Source organism: Lactuca saligna, chromosome 9 (genome assembly GCF_052625555.1).
Source record: "Lactuca saligna cultivar CGN05327 chromosome 9, ASM5262555v1, whole genome shotgun sequence".
Lineage (NCBI taxonomy): Eukaryota > Viridiplantae > Streptophyta > Magnoliopsida > Asterales > Asteraceae > Lactuca > Lactuca saligna.
In genome coordinates this window covers 179386813-179399921 of record NC_136425.1, presented here as the reverse complement: position 1 = coordinate 179399921, position 13109 = coordinate 179386813, and the positions used below count along the sequence as shown (strand labels likewise).

Below are 13109 nucleotides of genomic sequence, written 5' to 3'. Positions count from 1 at the left end.
GAGTCGGACCTATGACTCGCCGAGTCCAAGGCTAAAAATGGAAAATACTCAAATAAGATTTACATACCAGGAACCAGGTGCTACATGTTTAAGAATCATTTGCACCTATTGATCATTAAAGATGGTTCCGAGTTGAAGGGGGGAAGTACTAAGGCCCCATGTTTATCATGGTTGCTATGGAAGGAAATAACCAACTCCTCCCTTTAGCCTTTAAAGTGGGTAAGACAAAGTCTAGGGATACATAGACACGGTTTTTAAGGAAGTTGTTGCCATGTATCAGTCATAATGAAAATTTGGTAATAATTTCTAGTAGTACTACTTCCATTGTCCTCGTCATTAAAATAGTATTTATACATGTGCTTCATAGACTTTGTAGCCACCATCTTTCTATAAACATACAACTACAGTAAAGAAAAAGAATAAGACGTCTAATAAGCTTTTTTAAACAAGAAGTATAAGGAATTAGCTTTCAATGAAAAAGATTGTGTCATTATGCCATCGAGTGCCTTAAGCGTGTAGAAAATCGGATATGAAAACTAAGAAATGGCATACTTTCCCAAGGTACGTTATAATATAATGGCATCTAATTCTATCAAGTTAATGACTTTGTTAACCAAACATCCCCACTAAATGGCTTGTAGCTCAATAGTATCTGGTGTTAACATTCAACAATACCACTCAGCCCAAGTGGTTGAGCATGTGTGTGTGTTGGCATTATGTTTAGTTATTATGTTTAACCTTTACCGATATATGAATCAATCAAAATATAATAAATTAAGTTAAAACTTAAAAGTAAAATATTTCAAAAAATAAATATATTAATATGATGAATAGATGATGAATAGAGCTAATAACTATACATGATATCCTATAATAATATATGATACAGGGGATCAACTGCCAGCTGTCACTTCAATACGGTGGAGGATACCCTCCTGGGTAGCGATATGGCCGAGCAGAATAAGGATCTGGCGGGTATGGGTATGGGGATGGTGGTGGATAACCACCAGAATTAGGTGGAAACGAATAGGCGACAGGTGGTGCAGGATAAGCTCCGGTGGGTAGATATGGTGGTGGATAAGACATGGAAGAATGTGGTGGTGGTGGTGGTGGCGGCGGTGCGGAATACATAGGAACATGTGGTGGACCTGATGCACCATATGGTGGAGCTGACGTGGCATAACTATTTGCATGATTCTGCATATAAAATAAAATACAGTTAAATGCAAAAAAAAAAAATAATAATAATAATAATAAATAAATAAATATTAGTAAGATGAAGCATGAAAATTGGACTTACATTGACATTGTTATAATGCATTATCAATCGTACCTCACCAGCATATCTAGATAAAATGAGTTTCAATTAGCAATTTTTTTTATGTTATCAAAATCTTATTCAACTTCTGATAATCATATGAATTAATTAGAACACAAACCTCCCAGTTTTAGATTGTAATGGCCAAGAGCTATCATCAAATCCATGAGAAATAACTTTAGCTAATTGTACCCTGAACACCACAAGAATGAAGAATTCATCCATAAAACTGATCATATTGAATTGAAGAAAGAACACAGAAAGAAGATGAAAAGGATGGAAGGATTACTTACTTTCCGCTTCCAATAAAGTCATCATGTGAGAGGATGTTGCTATTCCAAACCATAATATTCAACTCTCGTAATCCTTCAATCATGCCATACACGAATTTCTCTTGGAATGTAGGGTTCTTTCCTCCATCTGTTACACAATTAATCCCCAAATTATTTCAAAATTAAAACTTGAATCAGTTGTGACATCTTTGAGGACAGATCAATTAGCAAATGCATGTGCAATTCACGAGATTGAGGATGAGATCGGACCTGTGTTTGTACGTGTTCGAGATCTGTTATTCCCGTATTCAACACAAACGTAAGGATCTTGCCTTGAAATCCATTCCGTGTCCTTCAATTTATAGCAGCAAATCACTGAACAACCATGAGAAATCGAAATTAGACACGAACTAAACGTAAATAATTTGTGTAAATACACAGATGATTAACGAATGTGCTGATTAACCTTTTTCCTGCAACATGCAATTACTCAATCAACTTAAAAACGAATGAAGCGAAATTGCACGTACCATTGACTTCAAGGACATTGCCATGGATGCGGTGATTCGCCATTGGTTGATGATGATGATAACTTGCCGATGGAATCGAAGGTTGGTTATTATACATGGGAAATTATATTGAAAAACAATGATGATTGAATTGTTCTTTTATAGCATTCCAATCTCTGCGTAATTGTTAAACCTCTTGGAGTAATTGAACGCGTTTATCAGATAATTCCAGGAAATTGATGATTTAGTTGAAATTGTGCGAGGATTCGATAAACCCTAGCTTGATCCTTCGTAGGAACACGAACGACTCGCTAAATTCGCTGCCTTGTCAAAAACGAGTATATGAAGGTTAGAGATTAATTTGACAGATATTCGTATCTTTGACCGATTAAACGACCGTTTTTTTTTTTTTTTTTTTTGTAAGTTTTATTCTTTTTATTATATATATATTTCATGATTTATAGCTAAATGCTAATAGTCTAATACTTTAAATATCTTTTGTAATTGGTTAGATTCATTTGGATAACGTTTATATTATAAAACACGTTTAAACACATTCACCCCCAAACTTCCCGATCATTTCCAAGAGTACAAAATCAATTAAAACATAATTAATCATAGTCCAACATCAAGTCAACAACTACCAAATCCCACAAGAAATTACGAGCTTTCATAACAAGTTTATATCATTAAATCTACTTGCATTGACAATTATTTCGACAATTTTCAAGTATCTTACAAGAAAATAAATCAAACTTACAACCAGGCCCACCCTAGAAACTTGGGTATGAACGAGGATTGAATAGAATATTTAGTATAAGAACAAAGGATGAATAGAATAACCTTTAAAGCATCTAACATCATCACAATGAGGGTTTAATAGCATATAGTTAAATATAATATAGGTGAAGTTCAATGTGTATTGAACTCCTCATGAGATGTTCTAGTGTAAGACCAAAGGGGAACACCGAGCCCACCCTATGGTTTCCACTGTAGTCTCGCCGCACGCGGTTAGTTTTGGTTGTACATTTCTCTCTCTTGCTTTCTCTTTTTCCAGCATCAAACGGTTGTTTTTTTAAAATTCAATTTTTTTTTTTTTTGTAATTCTTTTACCTATAAATAAACCTTTAATTTACCAAACTTCAATTCAATTCTTCTATCTTTCACTATCTTTTTTCAAAAACTCTTAATATGTTTTCTTTCAACAACCCAAAAAAAAACACTCACTAGAAACACCCCAATACCTTCTTACGATCAACCAATTTATTCGTCCCCACTTTATCACTATGACGGTATGCTACCGTATTATCCGCACTAATTCCCACAACGACCAACACAACCACAAACCGTACCCGACAAAGATTTTAATCAGTTTGATTTATTTATCTCAGACAAAATTTGTTCAATAAACTCAAGCACCCGTTTTCGCTTCCGAACCCAAAATCGTTCGAGAAGATTAACCTACCCAAACACCAAGTAAAAGAAAATATAAGACGGCGACCAAAGGATGGGAACCCGAAATCGATATTTCAAAAGATGCGAAAATTAGAAAATACCAAAAACATGACCATTTTTTTAGGCGAGGGTTACAAAAATGTTTCACAATGGAATGAAGCTTCCATAGTATCGTTCAAAACACCAAGTGTACCCTAAATAGGGGAAGACAAACAAGGAAATCATGTTGATTAATGATCTGTATTACATCATGAAACGTCCATGGAAATGTGGACAAAGTGATGAAGTGATTTTGAAGAAAGCTCTAAAAATGTACCATCAAGAAAATAAGAATGCGTTCAAGTTTATTGAGTTTTAGAATATCGTGAAAGATAATAAAAAATAGAAATAAACAAAACATCCGACAAACATATCAATAGCGGTTCAAAGCGCTCAAGAACATTTGAATCTGACCACACTACATCAGATATTCATATTGGGTTCGACCTTAATGATGATGAACTCGTGCAATTTACACCACCTTTCCGACCAATAGGAAGGGACAAAGCAAAACACAAAGACAAAGGCAAAGCGGTAGATTCTGATGATTTAAAAGAAATGGATGACGATATGAATGGTATAAAAAAATGGACATATTTTTGCAAATTGCATCCGAAAGAGATTTTCGGAAACAAAAGGATAATGACATGAAAGTACTAATGATGGACATATCGCATATGACCAGGGAAGAGCTTGAAATTGCTTTGGTGATGAAAGCCGACTTTAAAAAATGTTATGTTAAGTAGGTTTAAAATTTCTAGTTATACTTAATCGGTTGTTGAGTGTTTTTTATGCTTGTAGGTTTAAATTTTCTAGTTATTTTTATTTTTTTTTAAGTATTTAGTATTATTTTAATTCCATGTTATATTTTTTTAGGTAATGAAATGTTATGTTTTTTTGTCTTTTAATTAATGAAATGTTATTTTTTAATTAAAATTGAAGTTTTTATTTAAATTATATTGTTAAAAAAAGTATGGCACCACATGTGGTGTGTGTCAAAGAAACCATACTTTTATGGTAAAAATGACATGGCAGTGTGGGGGAGAAAAAGATGTGGTTTTTGTGGCACCGAACCCCCCATCCTAAAATGGTGGGGTTTTAAAGAAAAATATAATTCAACTCTTCAAGAGTTGAATGGATAATTGATGTCCTAATGTTGTTCTCAATGCAAGAACTTCTTCTTTTTTGCCTCTACATCACCATGATCTAAATTGGCAACGTTGCCCTCTTCTTTTGGTAAATTTTGAAACATCCTGCTTAATCAAGTTTTTATCTGTGTCACAACCATTATAGAATGCTTTCGACTAACAAGATAAGAAATATACAAAGTCATGGTTGCCACAAATGACATTTAACATGGTACAAGTCCATAAAGCCTCAAATGATGCTCCTTTTGCAAATTATTCTATCTATTTATATTTACATCCTCATCACTTCCCACTCTTTTTGTCTTTAGGTAACTTCCATCTAAATTGACAACTTTTCCCTCTTTTTTTTGTGAACTTTTCAACATTCCAATTAACCTAGTTTCTATATGTTTCATCATTACATGTTGCTTTCAACCAGCAAGACGAGAAATACACACAATAGGTCTAGTAGAAACGACATTGGACACGTTACAAGTGCTTAAAGCATCCAATGTTGCTCCTACTTGCAAAATCTTATACATGTTTGACTCCACATCATCACTTCCCACTCCTTTGTGGGTCCTCTTTTCAATGAGTTTTGTAACATCCCATTTCATCCAGTTTGTGACCGTTATTTTTGCAATTAAAACTTTGAATCTTCGGATTTATAATAAATGTTTTTAAAAAACGAGAATGGAATTAGAACAGTCCAAAATAACTAGTAACATATGTAGGAAATATTGTAGTAATCCACCTTTGGATGGTATAGTTACTGTTTCATCAAGAAAACCAAGAAAGTCATTATGATCCATATTCACAAAATGGACATCACTAAACGTTAATATTGTAGGGTCTACATATAAGTCACAAGGTTTGGAACAAAGACATTTGTAATCTTGAATGCATCCAACTATATTGTTATTAGGGTTTCAAAGTTGCTTTAGCAAAAAGCCCATGAAAAAATTAAACTAAATTCCACAAGAAATTACGAACATCAATTCTTATCACATCAACAATTATTCTCATACAAGAAAATAATACATCAACTTACAATCAATCAAACCCACCCATATAACTTTCATCGAGTTTTGTAACCTGGGTAAGAAACGAAACTTCAGAATAAATGAAATAAAAGTCATTAAAAAAAAAAAACAATAAAAGTCGTTTAAATTCCATTTTATATACAACCAAACCACATTTCCACAAATCTCTTCACTTTTCAATCACTTTCATAATCTTCATCATCATCACCAAATGTAAACACGGATGCATCAGCCGCCATTGCCTTGAAATCACTCACCTCTCCGGTCATCTTTTCCGCTACACCGGAACCACTTTCCGGCTTCCTGGCCGGAGTCGGAGTCGGAGTCGGAATCACATTTCCTATCGACAAATTCTTCGTGTCATTTGACAATTTTGCAACTTTCGGATCCGACTCGGTGTCGGAAAACACCTCGTCGTCTTTTTCGGAGTTTTTTGTGGTGGTGGTGGCGGCGGCGGGTGGTGGTGGTGGTGGTGGATCTGATGTTGTACCCTCGGCTGATTTGGTTGTACTTTCGGTTTCCGGTTTCGGTTGGGTGGTGGTGGTGGTGTTGTAGTCCACCACCACGACTTCGACTTGAAACCCGGGAGATGGTAATTTTCTCTGTTGATAATTTAACGGAATTTAGTAAAATCATTAAATATATAACAAAAATGTAAAAATTAAAAAGTTTAATAAAAATTAAAATTAAAAAATAAAAAGTTACCTTATCAAATCCATCAAGGTCGTTTGTGGTTAGAATCTTTCTGTTTTCAATCATTGTTGTGTTCAGCCAGCTTTCATATGTACAAATGAAAAAAAATATATCATGCAAGAGTAATTTACATTTTTGACCCTTAAGTATACTTGATTTTTCAATTTTAGTCCCAAAAATATAGTCATTGTATATATTGAGAATTTTATGTTTTTACCAGTAGAAATCGCCTTGACGATCATGGAAAGTAACTTTAAAATCTCCAGATAACTCGGTCAAACCGGGCTCTCCGGGTAGCGCAAAGACCATTATACCCTTTCTTGGAGCAGAAAACCAAAAATCTTCAGGCTGGTTCAATGAGGGTATATTAGTCAAACAGTCCAATTTTGTAAAAACTAAAAAGAAACATACCGAAAGATCCTTGGTTCTTGGATGCTTCTTGGTGGAAAAAAGAACACCTGTAACCAAAAAGAGAAATGTTTCTTATCATGGAATGGAATCACAAACAAATGGAATGGAATTGATCATTACATTCCATTATCAATTATCATGAAATCTAAAAATAAAAAATAAAAAAAATTGTAGTTACCATTATGATCTGAGATAGTAATTGAGGGCCTAATCCAATATGGACACCTATGAAGGCGAAATCCTCTAAGCATACACCTACACAACAATAATAATAAAACTCAATTAAACTATTTAAGAAAAAGAAAAATAAATTAAAGAGAGATATATAATATTAATGTGTACCTGCGCCCCGGCTGATCTTCTCCATTGAAGTATGTCATAACACGTTCAAAGTATTTGACATATCTCTATGTTAAAAAAGACGAAAACGGACATATCAGATATATGTTTTTTGAAAAAAAAAATAAAAAAAGAAAAAGGATTTGACTTACTATTTGACTAGGGAGAACAAGTCCTTTTCCATCAACACATCGTTTTTGGTTGTAATATAATATAGACTCCTCAGCTGTGGGGAAAAACTGGAGGGAGAAGGAATAACAATTGATATACGGTTTGTATGAGGGGTAGTTTGGTAAAATTGAAGAATTGGTACCTTGAGATATAAAAGAAGACTTGAAATCATTAAGCCTGTTCTTGCCATTCCAGCCTTACAATGGACAACCACAACATTTTCAATGTCCTCTTTTAACCATGCATATGCACTATGGCAAAATGATATTATCAGTTGAATTGGAGGGCAATTATGGTCATCAAATGGAAAACTAGCAACCTGCAAAAAATATATATTAAATGCCACTAATGTAAGAAAATGATGAAATGATTAAGTAGGTTGACTTGTTGACTAACCTTCCCTTCAAATAGTGATGCATCATATAGCCTCTCAGAGCAAAGATTGTACACCTTGTACTTATCCTAACATCCACAAATTATAAAAAAGAGGGATAAATAAAATTGGAGACTAAATGTAGAAACACAAAGTTGTTACCTTGTGATATGTTTCAAAGAACCTAATGACTTCCTCCATGTGGTTACGATAAAATCCCTACACAAAATTTCAAATATTATCAACAAAACTATTTCATTACTTGAATACTTGTGATAATGATATTTAAGTTGATGATAAAACTTAAAAGTTAAAAGTTAAAAGCACTGTGTGAACTTACCTCAACATATCCAAAGAAGCCTGAGCTCATATCACCAGCAGGAAATCCCATAGCAATAATATTCTCAGTAATGTAAGTCATATCTAAATCAAATCCCCCTTCCTGTAAACCAAAATAAAGTGATGTCAGAAGCCCATATAGAAAGATGAATCAAAGAAAACTTGTGTAAAGATAAGATAAATAGATGATACATTAATACCTGATATCTTCTTTTGTTTTGTGATACAACATGGCGAGCTTTGACTTGGACAGCTTTGACTGCATTTTTGGATGTGTCTACAAAGCCTTTGGTGATTGTTCCAAAAATGCCAGGTTGAGGTGTAGTTGGAGCTCCATCAGGACTAGGAGTATGAGTATCATCTTGTTGAGGAGTTTTTGGGGATAATCGCAACCCAAGTCCACTAGTCAAACGAGCAAACCTTCCAGTGTTTTCAGATGAAGAAGATTCGTCTTGTGTGCCTCCTAAAGGTTGTGGAAGTTTCAGACTTTTGGCCCATGTAGTTATCCCAGAAGCAGATAACTTTGATGGTGAATCTTGTGCAGAATCGTTTCTAGATTCCACTGCTGCAGTGGGTTGTGGATTTGAGTCTTTCAAAGGTGGCGATGGATTAGCAGATTCTGACTCCATTTATGTATCGAATTGAGAGTCCGACCTTCAAATTCCTTAACAGTACTAAACTGGCTGCTGTTTGATTGTTCTGTAGAAATCAAAACGATATTATATGTTATTCAAAAGTGATCAAACAGATGGAGTTATGTGTATCTGTAAACTTGGATAAAACCCTAAAAGTTTCTAGTTGCTAAGCTGTCATGAAATTAATCACAGTCTTAAAATTACACAACACGATTGGCACAATGAGCAACTGAAATTTTCGTTTCTTAAAACTTAAAAGAGTGCAAAGTCATTTTCCCCAATCCACGGATCCAGAAATCCAGAGTATTTTAAAATTAGCAAAGTCTACTAAAGAAATTTCTTCTGATCTGCACACCTAACCAAATATAAAGAAATAAATTGCATACTTCTGTATACAGAGAGACATAACACAACAACAAATAGGTTAATTCACGATGTGACAAAGTCGGTTATGTATCGATGAATACTAAAAAGAACAAAATTAGCTCAAATCTTACGTGTTGAAGTGGTATCGGATCGCCTGAGTAGTTAGGAGCGGAGAACAGTGGTTTCAGGTGTCTTGTGGGAGGTTTTCGGCGGCAGTATCAGTCGTCGTCTTCTTGGTTTGCGTTCTATGTGCTATGAGATTGAATGAGGCTAAAAGAATACGTGGATTGATTGTTACTTATTTGCTCTAAAGTCCTTCGATTTAGTTGTTTTATATATTGACCCCATAAGATACTCTAAGTTATAGAAAAATATCAAAGTCAATATTAGTAATGATTGATAAAAGAGTTAAACAAATACTATTTACTCAAAATACAAATAATATAGTTCATTATTGTTTGCTAAAAATATTTTTAAAAAGATGGGAATAATGTGGTTTATTAGGTAGAGCCGGTAAAAACTGAATTGACATGTTAACATAATACAAAATAAATAGGTTTATATAAGAGATTTCAATTTATTAAGTAACGGATTGACACGTAATGATAAAAAGTTAAAAAAAAAAAAAAAGTAAGGTTAATATCGCACACTTTCAATCTATTTAGGTTACAATGGGGCATATGATAATGTATATTTTCAATGTGTAAACTCCAAGCCCACTAACTCAATACAAATGAACGATTTTGATAAATAAAAAAATTCAATTTCTTTAAGTAAACGAGTTGATATGATATAAAAAATAAATAATTAGAGTTCAATCGGTTTTATTTTCAACAATCAACATGATTGTCATGACATAACATGAAAAGTCTATAAAATCTCTAACATACATAACATGAAAAGTCTATAAAATCTCTTGCTAGGTTTATCAATATTAGATGACAATCTTAGAGTTTACTAATGAAGTTGTCTTCCATAAATTCCACAAATTTTAGAATAGATATGTGTGTCCTTTATCCATGCATTGGTATTGTCATTTTGTTCATGTCATTATTGTATAAACAATAACCTAACACCATAGCCATGGGCAGATCTTTTCAAAGGCTAGGGGGTTGTGGCCCCCTGATTTTTTTGGCATTAATAGTCCCTATGCTTTAACTTTATACATATAGTCCAAAAATATAAAATTTTGACTACGACCCCCTGTTCACCAATTTTTATACAAATTATGTTTTCGACCCCCCAAATGAAATATTGAAACTCCGCCACTGACCATAGCATAGTAGTATTTCACATCATACCTACATATCTTTGTTTCTTGCCCATAATATTTTAAATTACTTACTATTATACCATACATCAATGCATTGTACTCCCATAAAAACATATATGGAATGTCATAAACAAAATGATGTATTTCTAGTTCATTTATAGCTACAGTTGTCTTCTTTTTAAATGACAAGTTGTCACAAACTTGAAGCATGTATGAGCAAGTTGTCACAAACTTGAAGCACGGATGAGTCGAACATTAGACAATTCATTTTAAATGTTGTTATGTTTCTCATGCTAGCTTAAAATCTAGTTGATAGATAAGCTAAAGGATAAATAAATAAAAATTATATACGGTATAAATTAGTTGACATGCTAAATAGAAAATATAAAATTATATAAAAAAAATATGTAGAGTAATGACACATTATTGGAAGACAAACATGCAATCCATTTAATTAAATTAAAGTGAGTATTAAATAACAGTTCCATGCTTATTTATGTTTAAATGAAACTGTTTGCAAACACATATCATATTTACAATATTATTATAAAATTCTTGCATTTTATTGTGTCACTCTCGAATGTTATAATGACTCTTGAAAGATTATCTATTTCTTATGTATGTAATCACTATGTTGTTGAATAATATTAAAAATCATATACGCCAAAGTGGTTCCTTCGAATATAAATATAAAGGTTACATGTCATCGTTATCACATATATTTGAGTATCCTCACTATATTCTAGCATTTTGATCAATATTTTCCACATCTTCTTCACCAGAGAGATGATTGTTTTTTTTACATGAATGAAAACCTCTTGATCGCTTACTGAAAACAAATATTCAATTTGTAAATTATCATGTATAATATGTGAATATAATTCCAAATATCCCTTGGTTAAGTTATCATATGTCTAGTGTGTAGTATTTCCATATATGAAAGAAATATATATATATATATATATATATATATATATATATATATATATATATATATATATATATATATATATATATATATATATATATATATAGACACACACACTAGCCGTTTGCTCGCGCAAAGCGGCGGCGGCGAATAGTTTCTTTCAAGCAATTAGTTCCATTCGGAGACATGTTATATTTCTAAGAACACTTGTACCATTATCGATCGGTTTCACAAAAATAAGAAGTGCAATGCTAAAACCAAAAAATATTGTGGTGGTGAATTCCATGCTGGAAAATGAGATGAAGATTTGAATTAATCTCCAGTCAACTATATTTTATATAAAAAAAATTAGGGAACTTCAATTTGAATGAGCTTTTAAATTTCAAATGATTTGTCAAAAAGAAGTGTTTCAGATTTCGAATGCACTGGATACCAGAGAAGAAATATTTTAGGAATACAAGTTAGGTCAAAACTAATGAAAATATTAATTCAATCCCTAAAAATAAGAAAATATTAATTTAAATGTGTTTTTAATACTTGTATCTCTAGCATTATCATTTGTAAGATATATATTATAATATTATTATATTAATAGTTGATTGTACTTTAAGCTTAAAAATTTGAACGTTTTAAAAAATATTATTATTATATTGATTCTATTTATAGAAATAGTAAAATTTCTTTTATAAGGTAGTATATATATATATATATATATATATATATATATATATATATATATATATATATATATTTGCTTGATAAAAATTATAAATAAAGATGAAAGTTGTTCTACCATCTGGGCCTAAAACGTTTATAAATCTCAATCGCATGAATTTTTTTATTATAATTAATAAAAATAATATTTAGGAAGATTAAAAAAATCCATAAACTCCTTAATAATGCTGGTTTGAGTATTTTGGTTTTTTTTTTTTAATGTTAGTTCCTAACCATTAACCTACATATTGATTTGCCAAAGACAACCTAAAAAAATAAAAATAAAATAGATGCACTTTGTCAAACATTGCCTAAATCCCAACTTACTAAAGAACGTAACATTTATTCTAGCTTTTGCTATATCTACATGAACAATGAGTTAAATACATAAACTTCCATTTGATGGGTACAATATTTTGCTTAGCACAATATAAATTAACAATATATGATTTACGTAAAATCATGTTCTGCATGTGTTATGCTTGCAATGCTTAACAAACACAAACTCGTGCTTATAATAAAATTAGCTTAGCTTCCAAGCATATTATTTTTGTCCATTATTTTTAGCACACCACTTTTATATGTCTTCATATCCCACTCTTTGGTCTCAACAAGGGAGACGATACATTTATGAATGTGTGCTAGACGTTCAATTAAAAGTTTTACATGTCAAAAACAAAATACTTTTACGCATAATTGATATATTCATGAATACATGTTAAACTTTCACACTACTATTTAAATTAAAAAAAAAAAAAAACATTTTTCTTTATAGACGAATCACTACATACACCAATTCTATGACATATATAAAAAGTCTGTCATAAAAATTATGTCGTATTTTGTAAAATATCAATGATTTACAATAGATAAACATGTTGGTTGTGAACTTATTTGTATTTTAATATCTACATTTTGAAAAAGAAAAAAATAAAACAAAAAGTATTTTTAATGTCTAAATTAACTTTATTTTTTATCGGTTAATATGATAAGAAAAAAAAAACACATCATTAGATGTTAAATTATCTCATATAAAAATATAAATTTATATTTTCTAATGTATCAAATTTTTCATCAAATTTAGTATTCAAACTACACTTCACC

The 13109-nt window shown here is 31.7% G+C and overlaps 2 protein-coding genes across 2 annotated transcripts; both read right to left on the bottom strand.

Annotated features, from left to right (window-relative positions):
• Window positions 1-786: 786 nt before the first annotated feature.
• Window positions 787-2418, bottom strand: LOC145017108 (uncharacterized). The gene is made up of 6 exons (XM_078975188.1): window positions 2121-2418; window positions 1861-1965; window positions 1612-1738; window positions 1440-1511; window positions 1301-1346; window positions 787-1197 (listed from the first exon to the last, which is right to left on the bottom strand). The coding sequence occupies exons 1-6, from the start codon at window positions 2215-2217 to the stop codon at window positions 913-915; spliced, it is 732 nt and encodes a 243-aa protein (XP_078831314.1). The 5' UTR covers window positions 2218-2418; the 3' UTR covers window positions 787-912.
• A 3287-nt stretch (window positions 2419-5705) lies between these two features.
• Window positions 5706-9375, bottom strand: LOC145015331 (phosphatidylinositol 3,4,5-trisphosphate 3-phosphatase and protein-tyrosine-phosphatase PTEN2A-like). Its single transcript, XM_078973796.1, has 13 exons — window positions 9222-9375; window positions 8290-8788; window positions 8091-8192; window positions 7913-7969; window positions 7774-7839; window positions 7520-7696; window positions 7359-7445; window positions 7210-7274; window positions 7046-7122; window positions 6868-6914; window positions 6674-6804; window positions 6469-6538; window positions 5706-6365 (listed from the first exon to the last, which is right to left on the bottom strand). Exons 2-13 carry the CDS (start codon window positions 8716-8718, stop codon window positions 5940-5942), a joined length of 1734 nt encoding a protein of 577 aa, XP_078829922.1. The 5' UTR covers window positions 8719-8788; window positions 9222-9375; the 3' UTR covers window positions 5706-5939.
• Between the last annotated feature and the right edge of the window lie 3734 nt (window positions 9376-13109).